This window comes from Lagopus muta, chromosome 11, assembly GCF_023343835.1.
Source record: "Lagopus muta isolate bLagMut1 chromosome 11, bLagMut1 primary, whole genome shotgun sequence".
Taxonomy (NCBI): domain Eukaryota; kingdom Metazoa; phylum Chordata; class Aves; order Galliformes; family Phasianidae; genus Lagopus; species Lagopus muta.
The window spans coordinates 3,210,946-3,231,254 of NC_064443.1; the positions used below are offsets into that span (position 1 = coordinate 3,210,946).

The 20,309-nt window shown below is 51.3% G+C and overlaps 2 protein-coding genes across 3 annotated transcripts; one reads left to right on the forward strand and one right to left on the reverse strand.

Annotated features, from left to right (window-relative positions):
• The first annotated feature begins 43 nt into the window (after positions 1–43).
• On the forward strand, positions 44–11,565 carry SHISA5 (shisa family member 5). Of its 2 annotated transcripts, XM_048957537.1 has the most exons (5): positions 84–143; positions 3,918–4,024; positions 6,832–6,947; positions 7,937–8,155; positions 9,223–11,565. In XM_048957537.1, exons 2-5 carry the CDS (start codon positions 4,020–4,022, stop codon positions 9,300–9,302), a joined length of 420 nt encoding a protein of 139 aa, XP_048813494.1. In that variant the 5' UTR covers positions 84–143; positions 3,918–4,019; the 3' UTR covers positions 9,303–11,565. The 2 variants fall into 2 exon arrangements, with proteins under 2 accessions (XP_048813493.1, XP_048813494.1); XM_048957536.1 differs by lacking the exon at positions 3,918–4,024 and having other exon boundaries at positions 44–143.
• A 5,137-nt stretch (positions 11,566–16,702) lies between these two features.
• Positions 16,703–20,225, reverse strand: LOC125698794 (PHD finger protein 7-like). Its single transcript, XM_048957592.1, is given in 10 exon segments — positions 16,703–17,543; positions 17,708–17,826; positions 17,978–18,091; positions 18,310–18,433; positions 18,436–18,494; positions 18,496–18,669; positions 18,859–18,983; positions 19,240–19,338; positions 19,430–19,521; positions 19,806–20,225. Coding segments are annotated over 10 exon segments (1,596 nt in total). The 5' UTR covers positions 19,858–20,225; the 3' UTR covers positions 16,703–16,905.
• Positions 20,226–20,309: the final 84 nt, after the last annotated feature.

The window sequence follows — 20,309 nt, forward strand, 5'->3', positions numbered from 1 at the left end:
GCTCCTATCACACGGCAAACCCCCCGCCGTCCCCGATGCGAAACAGCCCCGCCGGCTGCCGAGTCAGTCCCGCCCTGCGAGGGGCGGGCAGGCGGCGTGACGCGGCTGGCGTGGGGCGAGCGTGCGGCGGCGATGAGCATGGGGTGAGCGGGGCTGGGGGCCGCGGGGGCTGCGGGGGGCGGCGCGGGGCCTGCGGGCGGCGTGGGGTTGCGCGGAGCGCTCGGGAGGACGGGGCGCGGGGCTCTGCGGGGCGCTGCTCCGTCCTCTCGGGCTGCGTGCCGCGTTCGGTTCGTTCCTGCCGCGTGTGTAGCTGAAATGAGGCTTGGGGGGGAGTGGGGGGGGAGAGGAAGGGGGAGAAAAAAAAAGCAAATCGGCTTCCCATCTTCGGCCTGCGGGATTGGGTGTGTTGGAGGAAGGAAAGAGAGGAAGATTCTGGGAGGTCTGTGTTTTCCCGTACGGACGAGCTTTTAAGAAGCAGGAAGACCACCGAGCAAACCGAACCAGCCCTTCGCTTTTGGGGATTTGTTAGAGGGATCCGCGTTTTTGAATGACAAAACACGGGAAGCGGAGCTGAGGTGCCGTAATGGGATTTTTTGCCCGCCTTGCATTGCCTGAAAAGAGAGTCGTTATGGGTTCGCCTTGAGAAAATGGGCCGGTGGGACTCGATCGAGCTGCTGCTTTCTTTCAGTTGCCTCGCGGCTTTGCAGTACCGGTGCGTTGTGCAGAGCGCACCGAGCTCAGCACCGAGCCTCTCCTCGGTTATGCCGCTTTCATTAAAAATAAAAATAGTTCCACATTCGCAGTAATACTGCTTTTGGAAAACCACCCTGAGGGTGATTGCAGAGGGAAACCGCATCCCCCGTGACTCATGGCGTTGGGTTCCATGAGCGAAGGGGTTTCCACATCAGGAATGGAGCCCGGGAGCGCTTCCTGTGCCCTTCCCGCAGTCACTGGAAGCTTTCCCGTCTGTTTCACACCGCCCAGTGTGTCTTCTTACGTAAGAAGCGAGCTGTGTCCCTCTGGAGTTGTCTCCGGTTCCTGCCGGTGAGGTGCGCTCCACCCTGCAGCTCCGTGCCGGGTTCTCTTAAACACAACTTGCTTCCCAGTGACGGGGTTTGTTTAATGCTTCGCTGTGCAGAAGGGCTGATGTCAGCCGAGACGTCCCTTTGTGTCCCCAGCGGGATGGGCACGGCTCACTCCTTCGGCGGTTTAAGCAGGAGGGGAGATGACAGGAAGCAGCTTGGGCATCCTGTGCAAATACCAGCTTGGACACTGCCCTTCAGAGGAGGGGGGAGGGGGAAGGATTGTTTCCACACGATACCGCCTTAAGGCTCAGAAAGCATTTAGTTCCTCATTTTTGCACCGCCTCTGTTCCTACTCAAGTTACTGCTCCGGCTATCGCTCATAGATCGGGCTTTATCAGCGCCTTCCAGCTCTGGGAGGGTTTGGCACAGCCGCACGGGCTCCTTACGGGGCCGGGCCAGGTGCGCTGTCTCCTGGCGGCTGGGCGGACCTGCGGCAGTGATGCTCTGATCCTGCGGCAGTGTGCGAGGGCCTGGCTGTGTCGGCTGGCAGCGCAGCCTTCCCGTGTCCTGTCCAGCTGGGAGTTCTCATCCGCTCGTCCTCTTGCTCTTTTTACAGTGCTTATTCGGAGGTCTTTGGGAAACTCCGGTAAAGCATCAGTTGTCAGTAGGTTTCTTTTCATTGCTGTCCTTCGGTGGTAACTTCCTTCGGTGTTTAATGCTGAGCTCCAGGTAGCGCTGAGGCAGGAGGGCACGGCGCTCTGGCAGCTCGGTGCAGTCCCAAACACAAGCGTGTAACATCCTGCAGTCACCTTGTGGTTGTTTATTGAGGCAATAAATAGCATTCCTTGGCAGTGCCGTAATGACATACTTTCAAGTGCTTGGAAGCACTGTGCTTCCCACAGGACTGCACTTAAAAGCAGATTAAGCATTTTGCACAGACAAGTCAGCGTTAACTTGGATTCGTATGCTTTCTGTCGTTGGTTAATTCTTAAAGATTAAAGTGCAGCCATTAAATTTGTTAAATCTGCCACTTCTTCCACACACACAGAATGCCCATATGCCATCTTTACAACCCCCACTGTTAGTGAATACACTGACGGTGTTTCACTTTCTATTCCTTTTCAACTGGATTAGCATTAGCACAGTGTTTGGGTAGGTAACGAGGCAGGGTGTTTCAGAACATCTCTGTCAGAGGCACAGAGGCAAATATTGTAGTTGGCACAGCTGATAATCAGTCATTCTAAACCAAAACGCAAACGAGATTACCGTTGTGCGCAGTTAATTGCATTCTGTTCCTAAATGAATTACTGCCTTGAAATTACAGCTGATGGTGTAACGGATACAGTGATGCCTGAGGAAAGGCTGTGCATCCTTCTGCGATGAGAAAAGGGAGCAGCAGCCTTCTGGGAAGCCTCAGTCAGCAGGGACAGGACACTAGGACATTCTCATGGGGTTGTGCTTGCTCCCGATCTGTGTGCTGCCTTGCAACGTGGTTCTTCTCTGGAACTGAGAAAATCCACGTTCTTCTGCCCACCCTTGTTTGAAATGACAGCCTGCTAAGCATCCCAAAAACTCAGCAGTTCTAACTGTGGAAGATGCAATTATGCTAATATGCTGTCTCTCAATTTAGATGTTTTTAACCATATGCATCCTCTGTAGGCATGGTAAAAAATACAGCAACGCTGTGCTGTACTGTTTTTCTCCTCCCTGCAGAGCCCTTTCCATATGGCTTGCATTCAGACACAGCTTATCTCAGCAAGAGACTGTCAGAGCAAACACAGGTGGGGTAGCCCTCAGACAGGGAGGGGTTCTGCAGCTCCAGACCAGAGGAAGGCTGAAGAAGCAGTTCCTTGTATGGACTCATTAATGGATCTCATGTAGACTTTGCTCCAGTCCCAACAGTGTGCTTCCATCTTTTGTAACGGGGATGACATGATTCATGTGTCCATTCCCCACCAGAGCTGCGTTCTGTGGTTAGGGAAGCCAGTGGGTGTAACCCAGGTTGAACTTCCTCTGATGGCGGTTTCAGGGTGTTTGGCAAGTCAAACATCAAGCTGCAGTGTGTTTATGGTCTGTAGGAGCAGGGATTTCATACAGCTTACGGGCACTTTGGTGCTGAAGGTGGGTGGGTTTGCTTGCAGCAGTGTTGACCCTGCTGGAACACAATGGCACTTCAGCCAGCAGACCTGGGCAAAAATGCATTCATGGCAGCAGCTCGTGCTACAGTGACTTCCTTTACAACAGGGCTTACAAAGTGTGGCAATTTTAGGGTTATGAGTGACTGAAAAGTTCTAAAAATGTTACTGGAGTTGAACCTCGAATATTTTCTCAGGCCTTAAATGCGTTCAGAGCATTTCACGCTTCCTTCTGGTTCACGTGTATGGTTGAGGCCTCCAATATGGAAAAGGGCTGCCTTGAGAATCATCTGCGAACCTTTTGGATCCTGGGTTTGGTGGTTCCTTTTTAAGCTGTCACTCATGTCTCATTCAGTACCCAAAGGGGGGAATCAGGCGCTCATCACCTCCCTTCATGTAAACTCATGTGTGATTATCAGTGTACCTTAAAGGTAAGATGAGTCTGCAGGGTATGCTGAGGACATAATGACTTAGAGCTTTCCAAATGCAGGAGAAGAGTAGAAGGGGAGCAAGGCAAAGCGAGGTGATAGGACAAGGGAGTCCTCTCTTCATATTTAATTTCTATGGATCCTATGGAAACTCACAGTTTGTGCTGCGGCGATAAAACTGCTGGCAGGCTTGTCTTTTGTCTTCAGTTAAATTCTTGGCTAAAGTTAGCTTTTATTATGTGAGGAGAGAGAAGCAGGAAATGGCAGTGAATAAGCTCAAGCTGTTTGTAAGCATGTGGTTTATGCAGAGACGATGGTATATCATGCAGGAGTCTGAAAACTTGCCTTCAGAGCGGGACACCAGCAGAGCACTCTGATCGTGGGCTGCGGCTGCTTCCATTCCTGCACTGCAACATCTGTGTGCAGGATCCATGGGGTAAGGTGAATTCGTGGCTTGGCTGTTGTTTGGTTTGGGTTTTTTGTTTGTTGAACCACCCAGGAGGTGTCTTTAAGCTGCAGTCCTTTGTTCGTTTTCATGTGTGTATGTACGAGGCAGGAGAGCAGTTACTTAGCATGAATGTTTTGTTTTTTTAATACTTTCAGAGACCTTTCAGAAGAGTTCATGAGTTGAAAGCAAACAAACAAAGCAGTGGTTTCTTAGCAGAGAGGGGTACAGACTTTCTGGAGCTAGCACACAGCAAGAGGCTTTGTACAGTGTGTGGAGTATCCCATCTCATAGAGCTCAAACAGAGCTGTTTGGGCCTCTCTTGGGTTCCACCTTCTGTCTTTTTCTGAAGCCTTCCTGTGCTTTGTTCAGTAGTTTTACCCGTGGGAGCTCCGTGGGTCTGTAATCATTACGTACTCTGCATCGTGACAGTGCCAGCAGATGTGTGCTGGGAGATGCTCAGGTCAGCAGTCCTTTGGCAGAAAAAGAACAGATATTACAGTCAGGTGCACCGTTAAGATATGTCAGAAGAATTGCCAGAACTAGCAGTAGAAAACACAAGGGAAAAGTGTATTTATGAAGAGCTCCAGTGTTGATGGGGTGTCGTTGCAGCAGTGCTGTTGTAGTGTACAAGTTCAGCACACATATGGGTTCATTTTCCTGTCTCAGTGCCTTCTGCTCTTTCAAGAGCTGAGCTCACAGCAGCCCAGCCTGGCAGCAGGGGAGTTCTGCTGCTGCTGCAAGGTCAGTGACGGAGACACCAGCAGCAATCCTGCCGTGCACACTCCTTAGAAGTCCCTGGGAAGAACTAACTCATGCCTGTGTTTTGCTCCCTGGCTGTTTTTGAAAGCTTATAATTTGGCCTGTAGTAAGCACACAGTCTGCAGAGCCGAATCACAGTGCTCACACGTGCAAACCTGGCACACCTGTGCTCTTAATGCATATTTCCATTCAGTTGCTTTGAAAATGCATGCAGAATGTCATCGTGCAGCTGTTGTGTTGTTTTAGCAAAGCTGCAGACATGGTAAGAATGCACCAAGCGTTTCTAAGAACTCGGTGAAAGCAAGGATGTGGTGGTTGGTTTGTTTCCCTGAGCTTCGTTATCACCTCATTCCTTATTAGAGGGAGTAAACAGGCAAGGAGAGGAGAGAGGTTTGTTACCAATAAGCCAGAGGAGCCTGTGCTTCAGAGCGACCTGTGCTTATCTGCTGGCTGCCAGCTGGTTCTGTTAGCTCTCTTGTAACAGAGCTGAATTTGGTCCTGAAAGATGAACCAGCCCGTGCAGGTTTCCTGCTGTGCCTGTTTATGTGTGGTGGGTAGGTCTCTCTCCACTTGGTCTTCTCCATTTCTCAGATTTGTTGAGATGATGCCCAGCCCTTGGTGAAGTTTTGTTGGCTGCAGAAGTGAAGCATCCGTCTTGTTTGTCATCTCTTTCTTTGGCAAGGGAATCTTTTTTCCTCGGCATCATTCACTACCAAAAAAGGCCTTTTCCTCCTTAGCTGAGAAGAGCCAGAGGAAGAATCTCTTGTTGATGGCTAAGGTCCCATCCAACCTAAGCTGTTCTGTAATTCTATGAAGTGCAAATAAAGCTGACAAGGCATGTGTGCATCTCCGTGTTTGTGCAGCTGTGTTGCAGTTATCTGTTTGCTTTCTTGGCAGTGTTTCTGATGCTGTCTCAGTGACTTCAGAAGGCTGCAGCAGTTCCTGCTTCCTGTTTGATGTGGAAATGCTTGGGTGCAGTTACAGTGAGCAAACTGCAGGCGCAGAGCTGGGGCATCACAAGGAAAGCCATCATGCTATGATTAGTACATCACAAAATCCATGCAAAAAATTGTGAGGGATAATACACATTCAGTCACTAATAAAGTGATTGTTCTGGTTGCATTCTTCAAGCTCCTGTAGAAATAGGGGGAGAAAAAGTGATGGGACCTTTACTGGGGAGAAACACGCATTTTAGATTGAACCTACTCTGTTTGTCAGCTCTTAGGCTCAGTGTTGGCTCACAGAGAGTTGGGTTGCTCCAGGGCAGTGAGGTGAGCTCTAGTGAATTTTGGCTGGGCACAGAATGGGTTGCTTTTGCTTTCTTCTTTGAGTGTCAGTGGTATAACCTGCTGGTGTGATTTGCAGCCAGAAATGCTTTTCACGCTGAATGTCTGGTTGGTAGCCAAGCAAAAAAATTGCTGGGGCCCTGGAGATGCCATTTTGTTTAAAGATGTTAAGAGGAGGCTGAACAGGAAGAAAACTAGAGAGTTCTGTAGCCAAAATGTCTATGAAGAAACAAAACCAGGATGGATGTTGCAACAGCTCTCCATTGGTTATTTTAGTGTGTTTTCTTCATCAAGAGCAGTTTCCTGCTATTGTTTCCAAAACTGCTGCCTGATGCATTCCATATGAAATAAAAAATGCAGGAGACTCTGGCCACCATGGAAGAAAGACTTCAGTTATCTCAGGCATAGCAAACAAATCACATGAACTGACACTTCAGAGGTCGTAGATCCCACTGTTCTGCCTTTCATTTCATTATTTGACCCCCAGAAAGACATACTATTGCCTAGACACTGCATTTCCAAAAAGGGGTCTTTTAGGAAGTCACGTAGCCAGAGAAGACCAACAGGACCAACAACGAGACCAACAGGACCAACAAGAAGACCAACGTAGGCTTGGTGCTGAGCACTGGATGTGCTCATCCTGTGTGATAAACAGCACAGGGAGGCAGGCAGTGCAGTAGCTGCAGGGAGCTGGGTGGATGGTGGTCAGATGAGTGAGACTAACTGCTTGTGCTGGCATCTCTCTTGCAGTTTTGGAACCCTTGTTGCGATTGGAGTGATCGTTTTTGCAGTGATTGTCATTACTATAATTCTGTGCCTCACTTGCTCGTGTTGCTGCCTGTACAAAGCATGCCGAAGACCGCAGCGTAAGTACCTCTGTGTTTATATACCTCTCATCCTTCACAGCTTTCAACATTTTTTTCTGGAAGATTCTATTCCCATAGAAAGGGAAAACAACGCAGTAATATTTTCTTACTGCTGTGCTACAAGAGTGGCAGTAGGTAAACATGAAAAGCAAGCCTTTAAGTTGCTTAAAATACCGTCTTCGTCCTCTGAGATCAAACTTTAAAATGAGCATTTTGAAGGGAAGCACTAATGGGAAGTTGTCTTAATTAAAGTATCAATAAGAGTATTTAGTAAGAGTATAGCTGAGATTATCTTGCATGCAGTCACAGAAGCAGTGAGCGTGTTTATGACAAGGCTGAAATCGAGTAAAACAAGAGGGTTGGTTTGTTGTTCCCTGTGCAAGAAGTGGAGCCTTGAATGTTTGTAATTGTAGAATTAAGGTGAAGGTCACGTGCAGTTCATTAGAAAGTGCTGTGCTGCAATAAGAGAGATGAGCCAATAACCCACTGTCCTCCCTTCTGAAATTGATGTTGATTTGCCTTTCTGACTGTTCAGAGAGGCATAGATGTGTTAGCATGCAGAGTGCATGTGAAAGGAAGCTCCTTTTGCGTCTTGTCTGCAGAGGGAGATCTGTAGCACCTTTATCCTTTAAAACAGAAAGCATTTTCTACATTAGGTAGTTTTTCCAGTCTTCTACCAAATGGTGGATCACTTGGCTGCAGGGTTCAGTCCAAGGACAGATTTCTTTGGTCTTCGTGGCTGAGAACCAAGGAGGTAAACCGGCTGCTCTCCTGGTTCGTGTGAGCTCTTGCTACCGCTTAGCTCAATGGAAGGATATTCAGAGAGAATTTCTAGAACTGCTGTGGAGCTTCGAAAATGAAACTGTCCCAGATTTTAGAGGAAGAAAAGAATTTCTGGAAGGAGAACGTGCTTTTACATTGCTGCCGCGCTGTGCCGGCGAGCCTCCGAGAGCCGCCGGCGCTAACCACGCTCCTTTGGTTGTTTGCAGCTGTTGTGACCACCACGACCGCCACTACAGTGGTTCACGCGCCGTACCCACAGGCGCACGGAGTGCCTGCCAGCTACCCCACAGCTCCGTACCAGGGATACCAGCCCGTGGCCATCCAGCCACAGCCGGGGATGCCGGTCGCACCCTACCCTGCTCAGTATCCTCCCCCCTATCCCACGCAGCCGCCAGGACCCCCGGCCTACCATGAAACAGTGGCAGGTAAGAATGTTTTGATAGCAGGATGTTTTAGTAATGTAGAGTAGAAGCAGAATGTTTTAATAATTCACTTGGAATTTCCTATTGAAATCAAAGCCCAGTTACACAGAATCACAGAATCACCCAGGTTGGAAGGGACCCCAAGGATCATGTAGTTCCAACCCCCAATTAACCCCCAGTTAACACATAACATAGTCTAATTCTGAAGGTTAACCCATACGCAGGTGGCTTTTGCTAGTATCTGTATTTTATCAATCATTATTTTTATAGAGGGAATATGCAGACTCATCACCTTCAGACAACTTTGTTGATGGCTGGCAATTTGTTTTTCCTTCTGCTTTTCTTCTTCCATAGCATGGCATTCATGTAGCCTTGCTGCTGCTGATTCTGCCTTGTGCTGGTAATAGCTGTTCTCTGCACTTGGCTCCCAGCTATTCAGAGGCCAAAACTAGAATCACTGAATGATGGAGCTGGGTTGGAAATGACCTTAATGATCATCCATATCGCCAGTCTGAAAAGACAGCTTTTCCATTATTTTCCTCGCCTATTAGGCAAGGGGCAGCCTTTAATTAGGTCATGTGCAGGAGGGAGAATACCTGCCGTGTCACACAGGAGCCAAACCCACTCAGCTTGAAGACGAGCAGCTCACAGCCACGTTTGTGCGTCCTGGCAGTGTGAGCAGGCGCTGCGTTATCTGAACCACCTTGTGCTGCCTGGCAGACCTCATGAAGTGCTGCCTCGGAGCAGCTTGGCTCAGAGTGCCAGAAAGTGAGGGTGTTGTCTGAGTGCTGCTTTTGTGGTTTGGGCCACACTCTTCAGCCTTTAGCGTGCCTGGTGGTGGTGGGCTGCCTCTTAAAATCCATTATAGTTTGGCAGTGAAGTTGTTGACACAATCGTACTGCTGAAGGAATCCTAAGGTGCTCCTTCTTCTTCTGCCCAGTGGTTTATTTTCACTTCTCCGCGTACTGTCAGGTTCCTCCCATTGCTTGTGCATTTCTGCAGAAGTTGTCATGTTAGATGGAGAATTCTGAGCTTCACAAGCCTGCTTTTCCTGTGCTTTGCTTTTGCAGCTGGTGCTGGAGCACCGTACCCCATCAGCCAGCCCCCCTACAACCCTGCGTACGTGGATCCTCAGAAGCCCACCTACTGAACAGCTCTGCCACCGTGCCCCATGCAGCTGCAGTATGTTATCCTGGAAGACAGCAATCTTTTGTCTAAGTAAAGTGAACGTTACCTCCGTATCTTCTTTGTTTTTAAGCGCTTTCAGTACTTCTGGCAGGAGTTGTTCATTTATACCTCAAGTAAATACGAAAAGAGATTGTGTTCAGAACGCAGAAGGGGTGCTGCAGAAGTAAGAACCACAATAAATTTCTCGTGCAATAATTCTGAAGGGTGGTAGAAAGGAATGGTCCTCCGTGAGCTGTGTCAAACACCCACAGCTGTAGCGATCTCTTGCACAGAATCATAAAACCACAATCTCTGAGAGGCTGGGTGAAAATGTTCTGCTTGTTTTGAGGTTGCTCTAATGAGGGCAGCTCCAACCTAACGCATTTCATCCATCACTTAAAAGGGAACCTTTCTTGGAACACGTCTGCCTGTGGTGAGAGCAGAGAGCCGTGTTCGGTTGTGTTGACGAGTTGCGTTATTGTGTGCTGAGTAGCATGAGTTGGTCACTTCCTTGTTTTATTTCCCAATTTTAAGGCTTGCAAACTGCCTTTGTTGGGTGTTTTCTCAGGCTGTTTTAGTTTATAGCTAGAAATTGACAATAGAACCAAACCTTCTGCCATTCCTTAGAACAAACAGGTCAAAAGCTGAAAACCTGGGGGGGTTCTTCATTAAAAAATATTGGACAAAGGCTTGGTTTGCTGAATAGTCACACGTTGTTGAGTACAATGGAGGAAATAGGGTAGCGCCATCGCCATCCATTGAGCAGAAATGACTGTCAGTGTTTTGCCACAGTGAGGGGATTTATTTTGGTTTTATTTGGTTTATTCGGGAACAAATCATGGTTTCCTTCGCACCTTCTCTGATGCTGTTTCTTTCTGCATTGAAATGCATGTCGTTCCTTGTGGAGCTGGATGCAGACCATGCTGTCCCTCACTGCCATGTAACGAGTGAAGTAATCTGTAATTTCGCACGCTGATTGTACTTGGAGCAGCCTTCAAACCTCTTGTCCCATGATGTTACATTTAGGGTGTATTTCTGTTTGAAAAATTGTGAACTTGAATAACCAACAATGCTGTTTTACCTCATAGGATGGTGGAAGCTGCTGCTGTCAGAGGCAGCCTTCTCTAACCGATTTTTGGGTCTGTTTTCTAGGTTATTCCAATGATTAAGAAAAAGTCTTCAGGGCATTTCAGGACAAACCTGAACAAAGTTTTTTAGTGTCAGTATTCACAACAAGCCACGTCCCTCTGTTACAGCCCTGTGCTGGAGTTAATAGCATGAAGCGGTGCCAAGAGGCACTCGCACAGCAGGCATGCCTTAGGTCCTCATGTCCCTCCTCTTCCCTGCCCTGCAAGCCAAAAAATCAGGCAGTGCTTCCTTACGCTGCTGGGAGTTCTGTGAGAACACCCAAAAATGGGCAGCGATTCCCATGCAGAGGATCTGGGATATCTGGGGTGGGGAGGGCACCAAGGAGCTGCAGAAGCAATCCCTTCTCTGCAGAAGAACTTGCCCACGTGTGTTTGTTCATGCAGGACAGCAGAGACTCCAGCAGCTTGGTTGGTCGGTGTGCGGATGGATGGGGGGAGGTGGGAGGAGGTGAGGGACAGGCTTAAGGAGCATGAAAACTTACAGCTTTCCTCCAGCAAACATATGCTGATGATAACTGTGTCCGAGTGAAGAGAGAAAGCAGTTCTGCACGTGTTAATAATTGTAGTGTCACTGTTACAAAACTGGATGTCGGAAGAGAAAATGGCCTGCTTTCCTCGCTTCAGAACTGGAAGACTTAATCAGGTTTTGGCTTAATGTATAAATCAATGCCAACCATGTGGTGTAGGACCAAATTTTATTACCGTGGTGCAATCCAATTAAACTTCTTCTCTTATGGTTAAGCAGATGTGGCAGTTAGACAAATGATGGAGAACCTGGCCCATACATTGTGTTTCAGGCACTGCTCATGCTTTAGTCCCAGTAACCAATGTCTTCACATGCCACCAGTTACCCACCATTAAAGTGGGAATTCCCATTTTAAACATTGAGTCCAATTCTTTTTTAATTCTGTAAGTGCCTTTGGTTCTGTGGAATTCAATACAGTACAGTACTCTGTCCTATGGAATTTACTAGAGAATCGTTGACTTTATTACATACTGTACACTAGCTTTGTATGTTGTTTGTAGTTTAAACCTAAGTCTTCAAAAGAAATGGCATAAACTCTTTGCACCTTTGTAATAAATGCAGTGTTTGAAATACATTCTATCACTTTTGTTTTCTTAGCCTGGCCGAGTGTTATTTAAGTTACATTTTAATTGTGTCTGACATCAAGCGTGTATTGTGAGTATCACTTTTTGGTAACGGGGTTTGAAATCCAATGGCAGCTACATGGCACAACACAGGAAGGGTGGTGCGAGCTCCTGGATGACATTCTGACACAGTTCTTCAAAGGTAATCTGAAAGAGTTGCTTCTGACCCCAACTCCTGACACTGAACACACTGACTAAGTCCAAGATCCTTGAGAAGCTGTGGACGTTTTTGGATCAAAGTCTGACACCTTTCTCCTGCACGTTGGCTTCTGCTGAATGCTGTGCCTCGTTTTTCAACTGCTCCACATTGGCATGTGATGAGTGATGCTTCCTGGTCCATGTGAAAGCATCGTAGCTGATGGTTTTATGTATTCTAAATCATTCAAAAATGCTTTTGAAAGCATTAATGCTGACTTATTAGTCCTTCAGTTGAAAATACTTGCTTTGGGCAGGCCAAGGGTGCTTTCAGTAAGAAACCAGGTAATACTGAAGTGGTTGGTATTGGTAGTCGTGATGGCCTTGAATCATTAGCTAAGTTTCTTAAGAAGGATGTAAATGTACATACATATATATATATTCTTACTTCACATTTTCTTAACAGGATTTCTATTAGTTAAACAATGACAGAAACCAAAATACGTGCTCCCTAAAAACCTAAACCTAGTTTAGTTAAGAACCTAAACTAGAAAACAGATGAGTTTTCTAGCCCAAACATTAATTCTAACCCTGAATTGCAGTTATTTCTGATGCTTGGGTTAGGGTTAGCTGTCGTTCCTCTCCCACAGATTATTTAGTAGCTGCATCTGTGCCATACAGATGAAACTGAGAAGTGACATCCTGGTGCTGTTTGCAGGAAGGAGGTGTGCATGGCTCTGAGAGCAGAGCTGCTGCTTTGTCTGAAACGTCCCGATTCCCTCTAACCATCACCGAGAGCATAACGGATAGCTTCACCCTCTAAACCTGAAGCAAAATGTATAGCAGAGCAAAACAGCGAACTGAAAACTGGAGAGCCCAGAGTCAGGTGAGGAGCACTGCTGTTTGCTTCCAGAGCTGGTAATCAGCAGCTCCTTACGTTACAGCCCAAACTGTTCCAGAACAAACCTTGGCGTGCATCTCAAAAGCCATGGCAGGGTTGGATGGAAGAGCTGGACACACAGAAAGGGAAAAATGAAGTAGTTTTTGCCAAATGAGCCGTTACATCCTGTTTTTTTCAAGTATGGAAACTTACTATCAAATCTAGGCATGTCTGATTGCTTGTCAGGTCTGATTTAGCAAATGGCTCGGGGCTGCTCTTGTCCTCTGATGACTGCTGGGCCTCACTGTTAGTAGCATGCATTGCAGGAACTGCAGCAGCTCATAGGTAGGCGCTGTAGGAAGGAACGCTGAAGGTGAAAGGTGTCTTCCACAGTTGTTGCTTGGATAAAGGATCCAGGCTCTGGCTCTGGGAAGGCGAAAGCATCCTGCTGGCTGTGGAATGGCAGAGGTTTGCTGTGCTGGACAATAAAACTGAACGAAGAGCAGCGCTAAGCTGATAACGTTCTTGAGCGATGCACTTCTTGTGTTTCACTGAAGAACAGCTCAAGGTGTGAAATCAACTCTGACACCCCGATTTGTGCCCTTACAACACCAACATACGTTCCTGTTCTGTGCTTTTTCTGCTGGGAAATCTCAACAGATATGTGGTTGTAATATTATAACTCATATAAAAATAAACTAGCTGCTTCCTCGAGATGTTTTCCAGAGCAGGTTACCATTGGAGCAGCTGCTCCAAACAGTATTTCAATTGCAAGCATTGGAATTTAAAATTTCAAGATTAGTCTCTGAAATGAGCTGTATTAACCTGCTGCAGGGGGAGGGAGCTCAGCACATTGCTAACTGCTCCTGTTAAACGTCATGCTGACATTTTTTGCTCTCATTCCAAGCATTTTAGAATCACAGCGTCTCGGTGGTTGGCAAAGACCTCTAAGATCCCCAGGTCCCACCGTCCACCCCCCACCTGCCCACGGCCCTCAGTGCCACATCCCCACGGTGCTGGGACGCCTCCATGGGCGCTGACTCCCCCAGCTCCCCATGCAGCTGTGCCAGTGCCCGACCGCTCTTTCAGCAAAGACGTTCTTCCTCAGATGCAGCGGGGATCCCCTGGTGCAACTGGAGGCCGTTCCCTCTCGTCCCATTGCTGTTAGCTGGGAGCAGAGGCCGACCCCCAGCTCTCTACAACGTCCCTTTGCAAAGGTATATGGAGTGAGGAGGACTTGGTTTTGGTCCCAGTCGCTCTTTTGTTTGTGCAAATGCTTCATTTAAGTTTCCTAAACTGTGTTATGGGATCAAAACCTCTACTGTGTAGAATCCGACCTCTCCTGTTAATCTCTGCGGAGGGCTCGCCGCCTCGTGCGTGCTGAGCGAGCCGTCCTTTTTGGTGGCATGGATCGAGGCTGGGGGCCCGAGGCCTCCATGGATGGTCTCAGCCATCTGGGCAGCATCCAGCGCTCCTTCCCAGGGTTCAAATCCTCATGCTGAAAAGCCGCAGTGTCTGCTCTGCAGGTCAGATTTCTACTTTGGAATGTGCAGAGCCTCTGCTGAGGAGCAAAAGCTGCCTGTCACTGTGCGAACTGCCGTTGTGGGGGCTCCAGTCCACCTTGGAAGGACCCAGAGCCTTACTTCAGGGCACTAAACCTCCTTTATCGGTCCCATCCCATTCTTTCGAGGCACAAATGCAGCTTTGAGGGCCTAAGTAGATGGCTTGTTTTGACTTTGGCTCTTGAAGCCTGAAGTGGCTGTGGGAGTGCAGTGTGCAGACACGTGGTTTAACCCAGCAGGTAGCTGAGCACCAGGCAAGGTCTCCCCCGAGCCTCCTCCAGGCTAAGCAACCTCAGTTCCCTCAGCTGCTTCTCGTAAGGCCTGCGCTCCAGAGCCCTCACCTGCTCTGTTGCCCTTCTCTGGACACGCTGCAGGGTCTCCACGTCTTTCCTGTAGTGAGGGGCCCAAAACTGAACGCAGCACTCGAGGTGTGGCCTCACCGGAGCTTCACCCCGTTGGCCTCAGCCCAGCGATCAGCCTGTCCACATCCCTCTGAAGGGCCTTCCTACCCCCGAGCAGATCGCCACCTCCTGCCAACTTGGTGTCACCTGCAAACTTACTGAGAGTGCACTCAATCCCCTCATGGAATCAGAGTATCATAGCATCGCTCGGGCTGGAAAAGATCTGTAAGATCACCCCGTCCAACAGCAACCTGACCGTGCTACCCTACCTCTAACAACCCTCCACTACATCGTGTCCCCGAGCACCACATCCAAATGGTTTTTAAACACGTGGTGGTGATGGTGACTCAACCACCTTCCTGTGCAGCTCATTCCAGTGCTTAACCACCCTTTCTGCAAAGAAGTTCTCCTGATATCCAACCTAAACTTACCCTGGTGCAGCTTAAGATTATTTCCCCTTGTCCTGTCGCCAGTGAGAAGAGACCAACCCCACTCTCTCTGTAAGCACCTGTCAGGCATTGGAAGAGAGCAATAAGGGCCCCCCCCCAAGTCCTTTTCCCCTGACTAAACAGCCCCAGTTCCTCCAGTCTCTCCTCACAGGCCATATTCTCCAAGCCCTTCCCCAGCCTTGCTGCCCTTCTTTGGACCTGCTCCAGCACCTTCATGTCCTTCCTGTACTGAGCTGCCCAAAACTGAACACAGTACTTGAGGTGAGGCCTCACCAGCGCTGAGTCCAGGGGCACGATGACTTCCCCAGTCCTGCTCACCACAGCATTCCTGCTCCCAGCCAGGCTGCCATTGGCCTTCCTGGCCACCTGGGCACACTGCTGGCTCATATTCAGCCCACCGTTCATCTGCACACCAAGGTCCCTTTCCGTCAGGCAGCTCTCCAGCCATTCTTCCCCAAGCCTGTAGGGTTGGCTGGGGTTGCTGTGGGCAAAATGCAGGACTTGACCCTACGGAAACTCGTACAGTTAACTTTGGCCCATCGATCCAGTCTATCCAGGTCTCTCTGTAGCACCTCAGGCAGATCAACGCTCCCTCCCAACTTGGTGTCGTCTGCAAACTTATGGAGGGTGCACTCAATCCCCTCCGCAAGATCGTTAGTAAAGGTGTTAAATAGAAGCGGCCCCAGTACTGAGCCCTGGGGGACACCACTCATGACAGGCCACCAATTGGATTTAACTCCACTGACCGCAACTCTTTGGGCCTGGCTGCCTAGCCAGCGTTTCACCCAGCAGAGCGTACGCCCATCCAAACCGTGGGCAGCCAGCTTCTCCATGAGGATGCTGTGGGGGAGTGGCAAAGGCTTTACTGAAGTCCAGGCAGACCACATCAACAGCCTCACCTTCACCCACTCAGCGGGTCACCTTGTCATAGAGTGAAATCAGGTTTGTCACACAGGATCTACGGTACATAAACCCCCACCTCACTACAGCCTCCCTTCAGGGAGTTATAGGGAGTGGTGAGGCCTCCCCTGAGCCTCCTCCGAAAGCCTGGAGTTGAGGGCAAGGAGGCCGTATGTCAAATAGCAGAGCCAAAGTCAACATGGAAAATGCAAGCTTCCCTAGGGACGGTAGGATGCTGTAGATTATGGATACCAAACTGTGGAACTGTGGAATAGGAAGAAGTGAAAAGAGAAATTTTGGACTGGAACCTAGAATGCCAAACAGCCTGTATTCAACTGAGAGCAGCTCTGATGTCTAGCCCTGCTTAGAACTGCCCAGTCTGGGAAAGCCTTTTGAATTGTATGGGCATGAAAGACGTCACTTTGCAATGGGAGAGTTAGCAGAACACACTGGATCCGGGAAGAGACCAGCAGGCTAATTCTTTAGACAACTGGACCAAGTAAATATAGGGCGGATGTCACGTTTACGAGCAGTGGCAGCAGACCTGAGGCACTGCTGGAATGCAGGAGGAAAGCCTGGGCCCCGGCCCACCCACAGCCGGCAGCAGCCGTGGGGCTGCCCGCGTGTCCCAAACACAGCGGCATCCCCACGATGACAGAAACACCCCCAGAACGGGGCTGCAGCTGCCAGCCTGGCCTCCGCCACGTTGTGTGTTGAAATGTTGTGCCTGCTGGAGTCGGGGCCAGAACCCAGCTCAGCCTGAACCGGGCTGGGGGGAGGAAGGAGTGGGTTGGGTGCTGGGGAGAAGAGATGCCCGTGGTTGCAGCCCCTAAAGCTGCCCACCTCGGGAAAGGCAGAGAAGAACCAAACCGACAGTGGCATGATGGAACTGTCACTTTTATTGATGGATTGTGGTGACTTTACATAACAATTGGAGCTGGCACACGGCCGCTCCTATGACATCAGTGGGGCCGGCGGTTGATGTTCTGGGCCCGACGTGGAACCCGGGAGCGGCTTCGTCCCCAGGCTGGCCCTGGCCGCCTGGACCGGCTCCTGCAGCGTCTTTGGGGCTGGCTGTTGGTCTCTGCAGCCCGATGTTTGAGAGGGGAGCGGCTCCGAGTCCTGGCCCGCTGTGTCTGCCTGGACTGTGTTCTTTCAGCTGCCATGGAAACCCTTGAGGACCGCGGTGCTCCCCGTCTTGAGTTTGTGTGGGTGCAGCTCTCAGCGCTTGAGGCTGGTGCCTGCCTGCTCCCACAGCGTGTTCGGGGCTGGCTTGGAGAATCTGGGGCCCGGCGCTGCAATGGAGAGCGGCTCCTTGTCCGGGCCCGCTGTCCCTGTCTGCGCCCCGAGGACGCTGATGTCTCCTGGCTGGCAGCGTTTGGAGTGCGGCTCCCAACAGTCAGGGCAGCATTACGGCTGCTCCCACGGTGTCGTCGCGGCTCATCTTCATCCTGCTGTGCACGCGGGCGGATTCTCCTCCGGTCTGACCTGTGCTGGCTGGACAGGCCGCTGCTCTCAGGCCCGGGGGAAAAGTTATCTGGCCCTGATGGTGCCTGGCTGGTGGTGCTGCAGCCAGGAAGGCCTGAGTTGGTGCTGGAGGCTGTAAGGAGAGGCAGGAAAGTGAGCAGGATGGAATTGCAGCCACGGGTGGAACTGACTCCCATTGGTGCTGGGCTAGAGGGATTTGAGCCAGGCGGCCCTCAGCAGCCGCTGCCAGGCCTCGCCTGGCCCCAGCCCAGCCGCACGCAGCCGTTTGCCTCTTACCGGTGCCCTCTCCAGCACAGGCGTTGCACTCCCAGCTGGTTGTGCTGTGACTCAAGTTGGAGCAGCACCGGTGAGTGCCTTGTGCAGCACAGGAGCTGCAGAGGAGCAGCTGCCAGGGCCTGGGGAAACAAACGGGTTGTGGCCGTGAGGACAAAGTGAGCTGAGCCAGGGAGCGCCCGGCACAACTCTGGTGCCCAGTCTGTGCTCTCCCAGCCTGTGGTGAGGCTGCGATCCCACGCAGAGCCCCAGAGGGCTGCTGAGGTAACTCACCCCTCTTCCTCTGCCTGCTCCCTGCCATGTGGGCAAAGGCAGATGCTGGCATCGCAGCTCCCGTGCCTCTCCAGTAGTGATGCGTAGGGATCGTTGTCTTCCCATGTTGGTCTTCTGCCAAGGAAAGGAGGGAATGGAATGAGCACTGACTGCCCCAGGACTAAAACTAATCCATGGCATCCCTCTCCTTCCTCCCGACGCCCAGTTCCAGCTTCCCAGTGATGCTGAGGCCCATGTGAATGGCTGCAAAGGGCCAGGCCAGCTGGGGCAGTCCCTTGCCAAGGACAGCTCGTGTGCCCTCACATCTCAAGAGCTGGCTGAAAGACACCAACCTGACTGGGATTCGGATCCCCATAGAGTGCATGTCCATAACAAACTTGTGTTTGTCTCTGCAGTGAGGGCATCGGAATTGATAACAACCGGCGCTCATGGCCTGTTCCTGCAGCAGAAACAGAACAAGGTGAGTGTGAGCCAGGCCTGGTGCTGCTGATCACCTGCCGTGCTCATGGGGTGAGGGGAGGGCTCCTACCTGGATGCAGGCCCGGTGGAACCAGGCGTGTCGGCAGGCTGGGCACAGCATGGTGCTGTAGGACACGCTGTCCCCCACGGGCTCCATGCAGATGATGCAGGTCGTGTCCTGCGCCGGTGCTGCTTCCGCTGTCTGCTGTGGGCAATGCTCCATGCAGAAGGACCTGGGGGAAGACGGGAGGGACGGGCAAGGTGAGAAGTGCTGCGAGGAGGGCAGAGGAACAGGAAGGAGCCCCAGGCCTTGGCTCTGGCTCTGCCAGGCTGCTGGGAGGCATCACGGCGCACTCCTCGCTTCTTTGGCTGGTGCTGAAGCAGGGCTTGGAGGCTCGCAGGCGATGCCTGGCAGCCCTTACCTGTACTCTCCAAAGTACTGGGTGACGCATTCACCCTTGGAAGCGCAGGGGAGATGGAAGCTGCGGTCACAGCCCATCTCTGCACAGGTGACGAAGGCCCCCCTCTTGCCACAGACGAAGCAGAGCTGTAAAGAGCAGAGCATTTCCCATCAGCTGCAGGCTCAGGGCCTACGCAGCGGGCCCCGCACCTCTGTGCAGGGCACGGGATGGGGGCAGGGCTGGCTGGCACTCTGCAGAGCTGCCTGCTGAACAGGGCTGGTCTGCAAGAGCAGGGATTTCTCTTGGGGCTGGCTGGAAGGGCTGGGATTGCTTTCCCTGGACCAGGCTAAGCTCTCCACGCCTCTCCAGGCGCCAAGCTCCCTGTTCCAGTCCGGTGCTCACCGTCTGCTCTGCCTGTCTCAATTTGAGTATCAGGTCTTTAATCCAAAAAGTTAGGCCAATGTGGTCTTCCACATCTTCATAAAGACCATTGATAAATATCTGTACAAGAGGAAAGAGCAGGCTCTTGTTAGGGCAGAAAGGAGGGAATCACTGGTTGGAGGAAGGTGTCGGGAGGCACGTGGGAACTCACCACACAATACTTATGGAAATAGAATCCACGGTGCTCTTCCATTTCCCCAAGGATGCTCGAGTGCTGATCCACTCGGCTGCAGAGCACGCATGCTGGAGAGGAGAGAGGAACAGCAGTGAGCAGCCTGCGCAGCCAGGTGCCCTGGGGGCTGTCCCAGGGGCTGCTGTGTGCCGGCCGTGCCAGCAGAGGGGCAGGGCTGGTGGCCGTGGAGAGGAAGGGGCACTGCAGGCCCAGTGCTGCCAGCAGGCGGCCACAGCCCAACCGCGGCCCCCCTGGCCAAGGAGCAGAGGGGCCCTGCGTGCCCCGCCTCCCCTGTCTGCCGCTGGCAAACCCCCAGCACCCCTCTGCCCTGCGTGCAGGGATTCTTTGCTCTCACCTGGCTCACTCGAGCCGGCGGCCTCCTGAGTCCCCTCGGACATCATGTGCATCAACGGCGAGCACTCGCAGAGTGTCTGTCCCAGCAAAACCAGGCTTTCTCCTCCGCGTGACAACCTAGGGGAGAAGCGGGACGAGGCTGAGTTCTCAGCTCAGGCCCCGAGCGCTGGGGAACCCTCCTCCCTGGGCAGCCTCAGGCAGCCCCTTCCTCCCTGCTCACCTCACCAAGTCGCACTGAGCTCGGCCTGAGCCCCGCAGCCTTGGCTCTGTTCCGCACCCCGTGGGTCACAATGGCCGTTCCGTGCCACCCTCTGTGACGCCATCACACCTCACCGGGGCTGAGGGCACCCAGGCAGCAGGGCGGAGGCTCTTGCAGCCAGCGCAGGGTGAGGGGCCCGGTGCCATCAGTATCCCAGTCAAGTGTTTATGTGCTTCCGTGACTTTTTGTTGCTTGCTGCTCATTACCTCTCGCTACAATAAATGACTCGACTCACAGAATCACAGC

Excerpts from the sequence above, each read along its gene's own strand:
- SHISA5 (XM_048957536.1), top strand. Across the intron at positions 6,948-7,936 it reads AGCATGCCGAAGACCGCAGC|CTGTTGTGACCACCACGACC; the intron begins GTAAGTACCTCT and ends GGTTGTTTGCAG. Across the intron at positions 8,156-9,222 it reads CTACCATGAAACAGTGGCAG|CTGGTGCTGGAGCACCGTAC; the intron begins GTAAGAATGTTT and ends TTGCTTTTGCAG.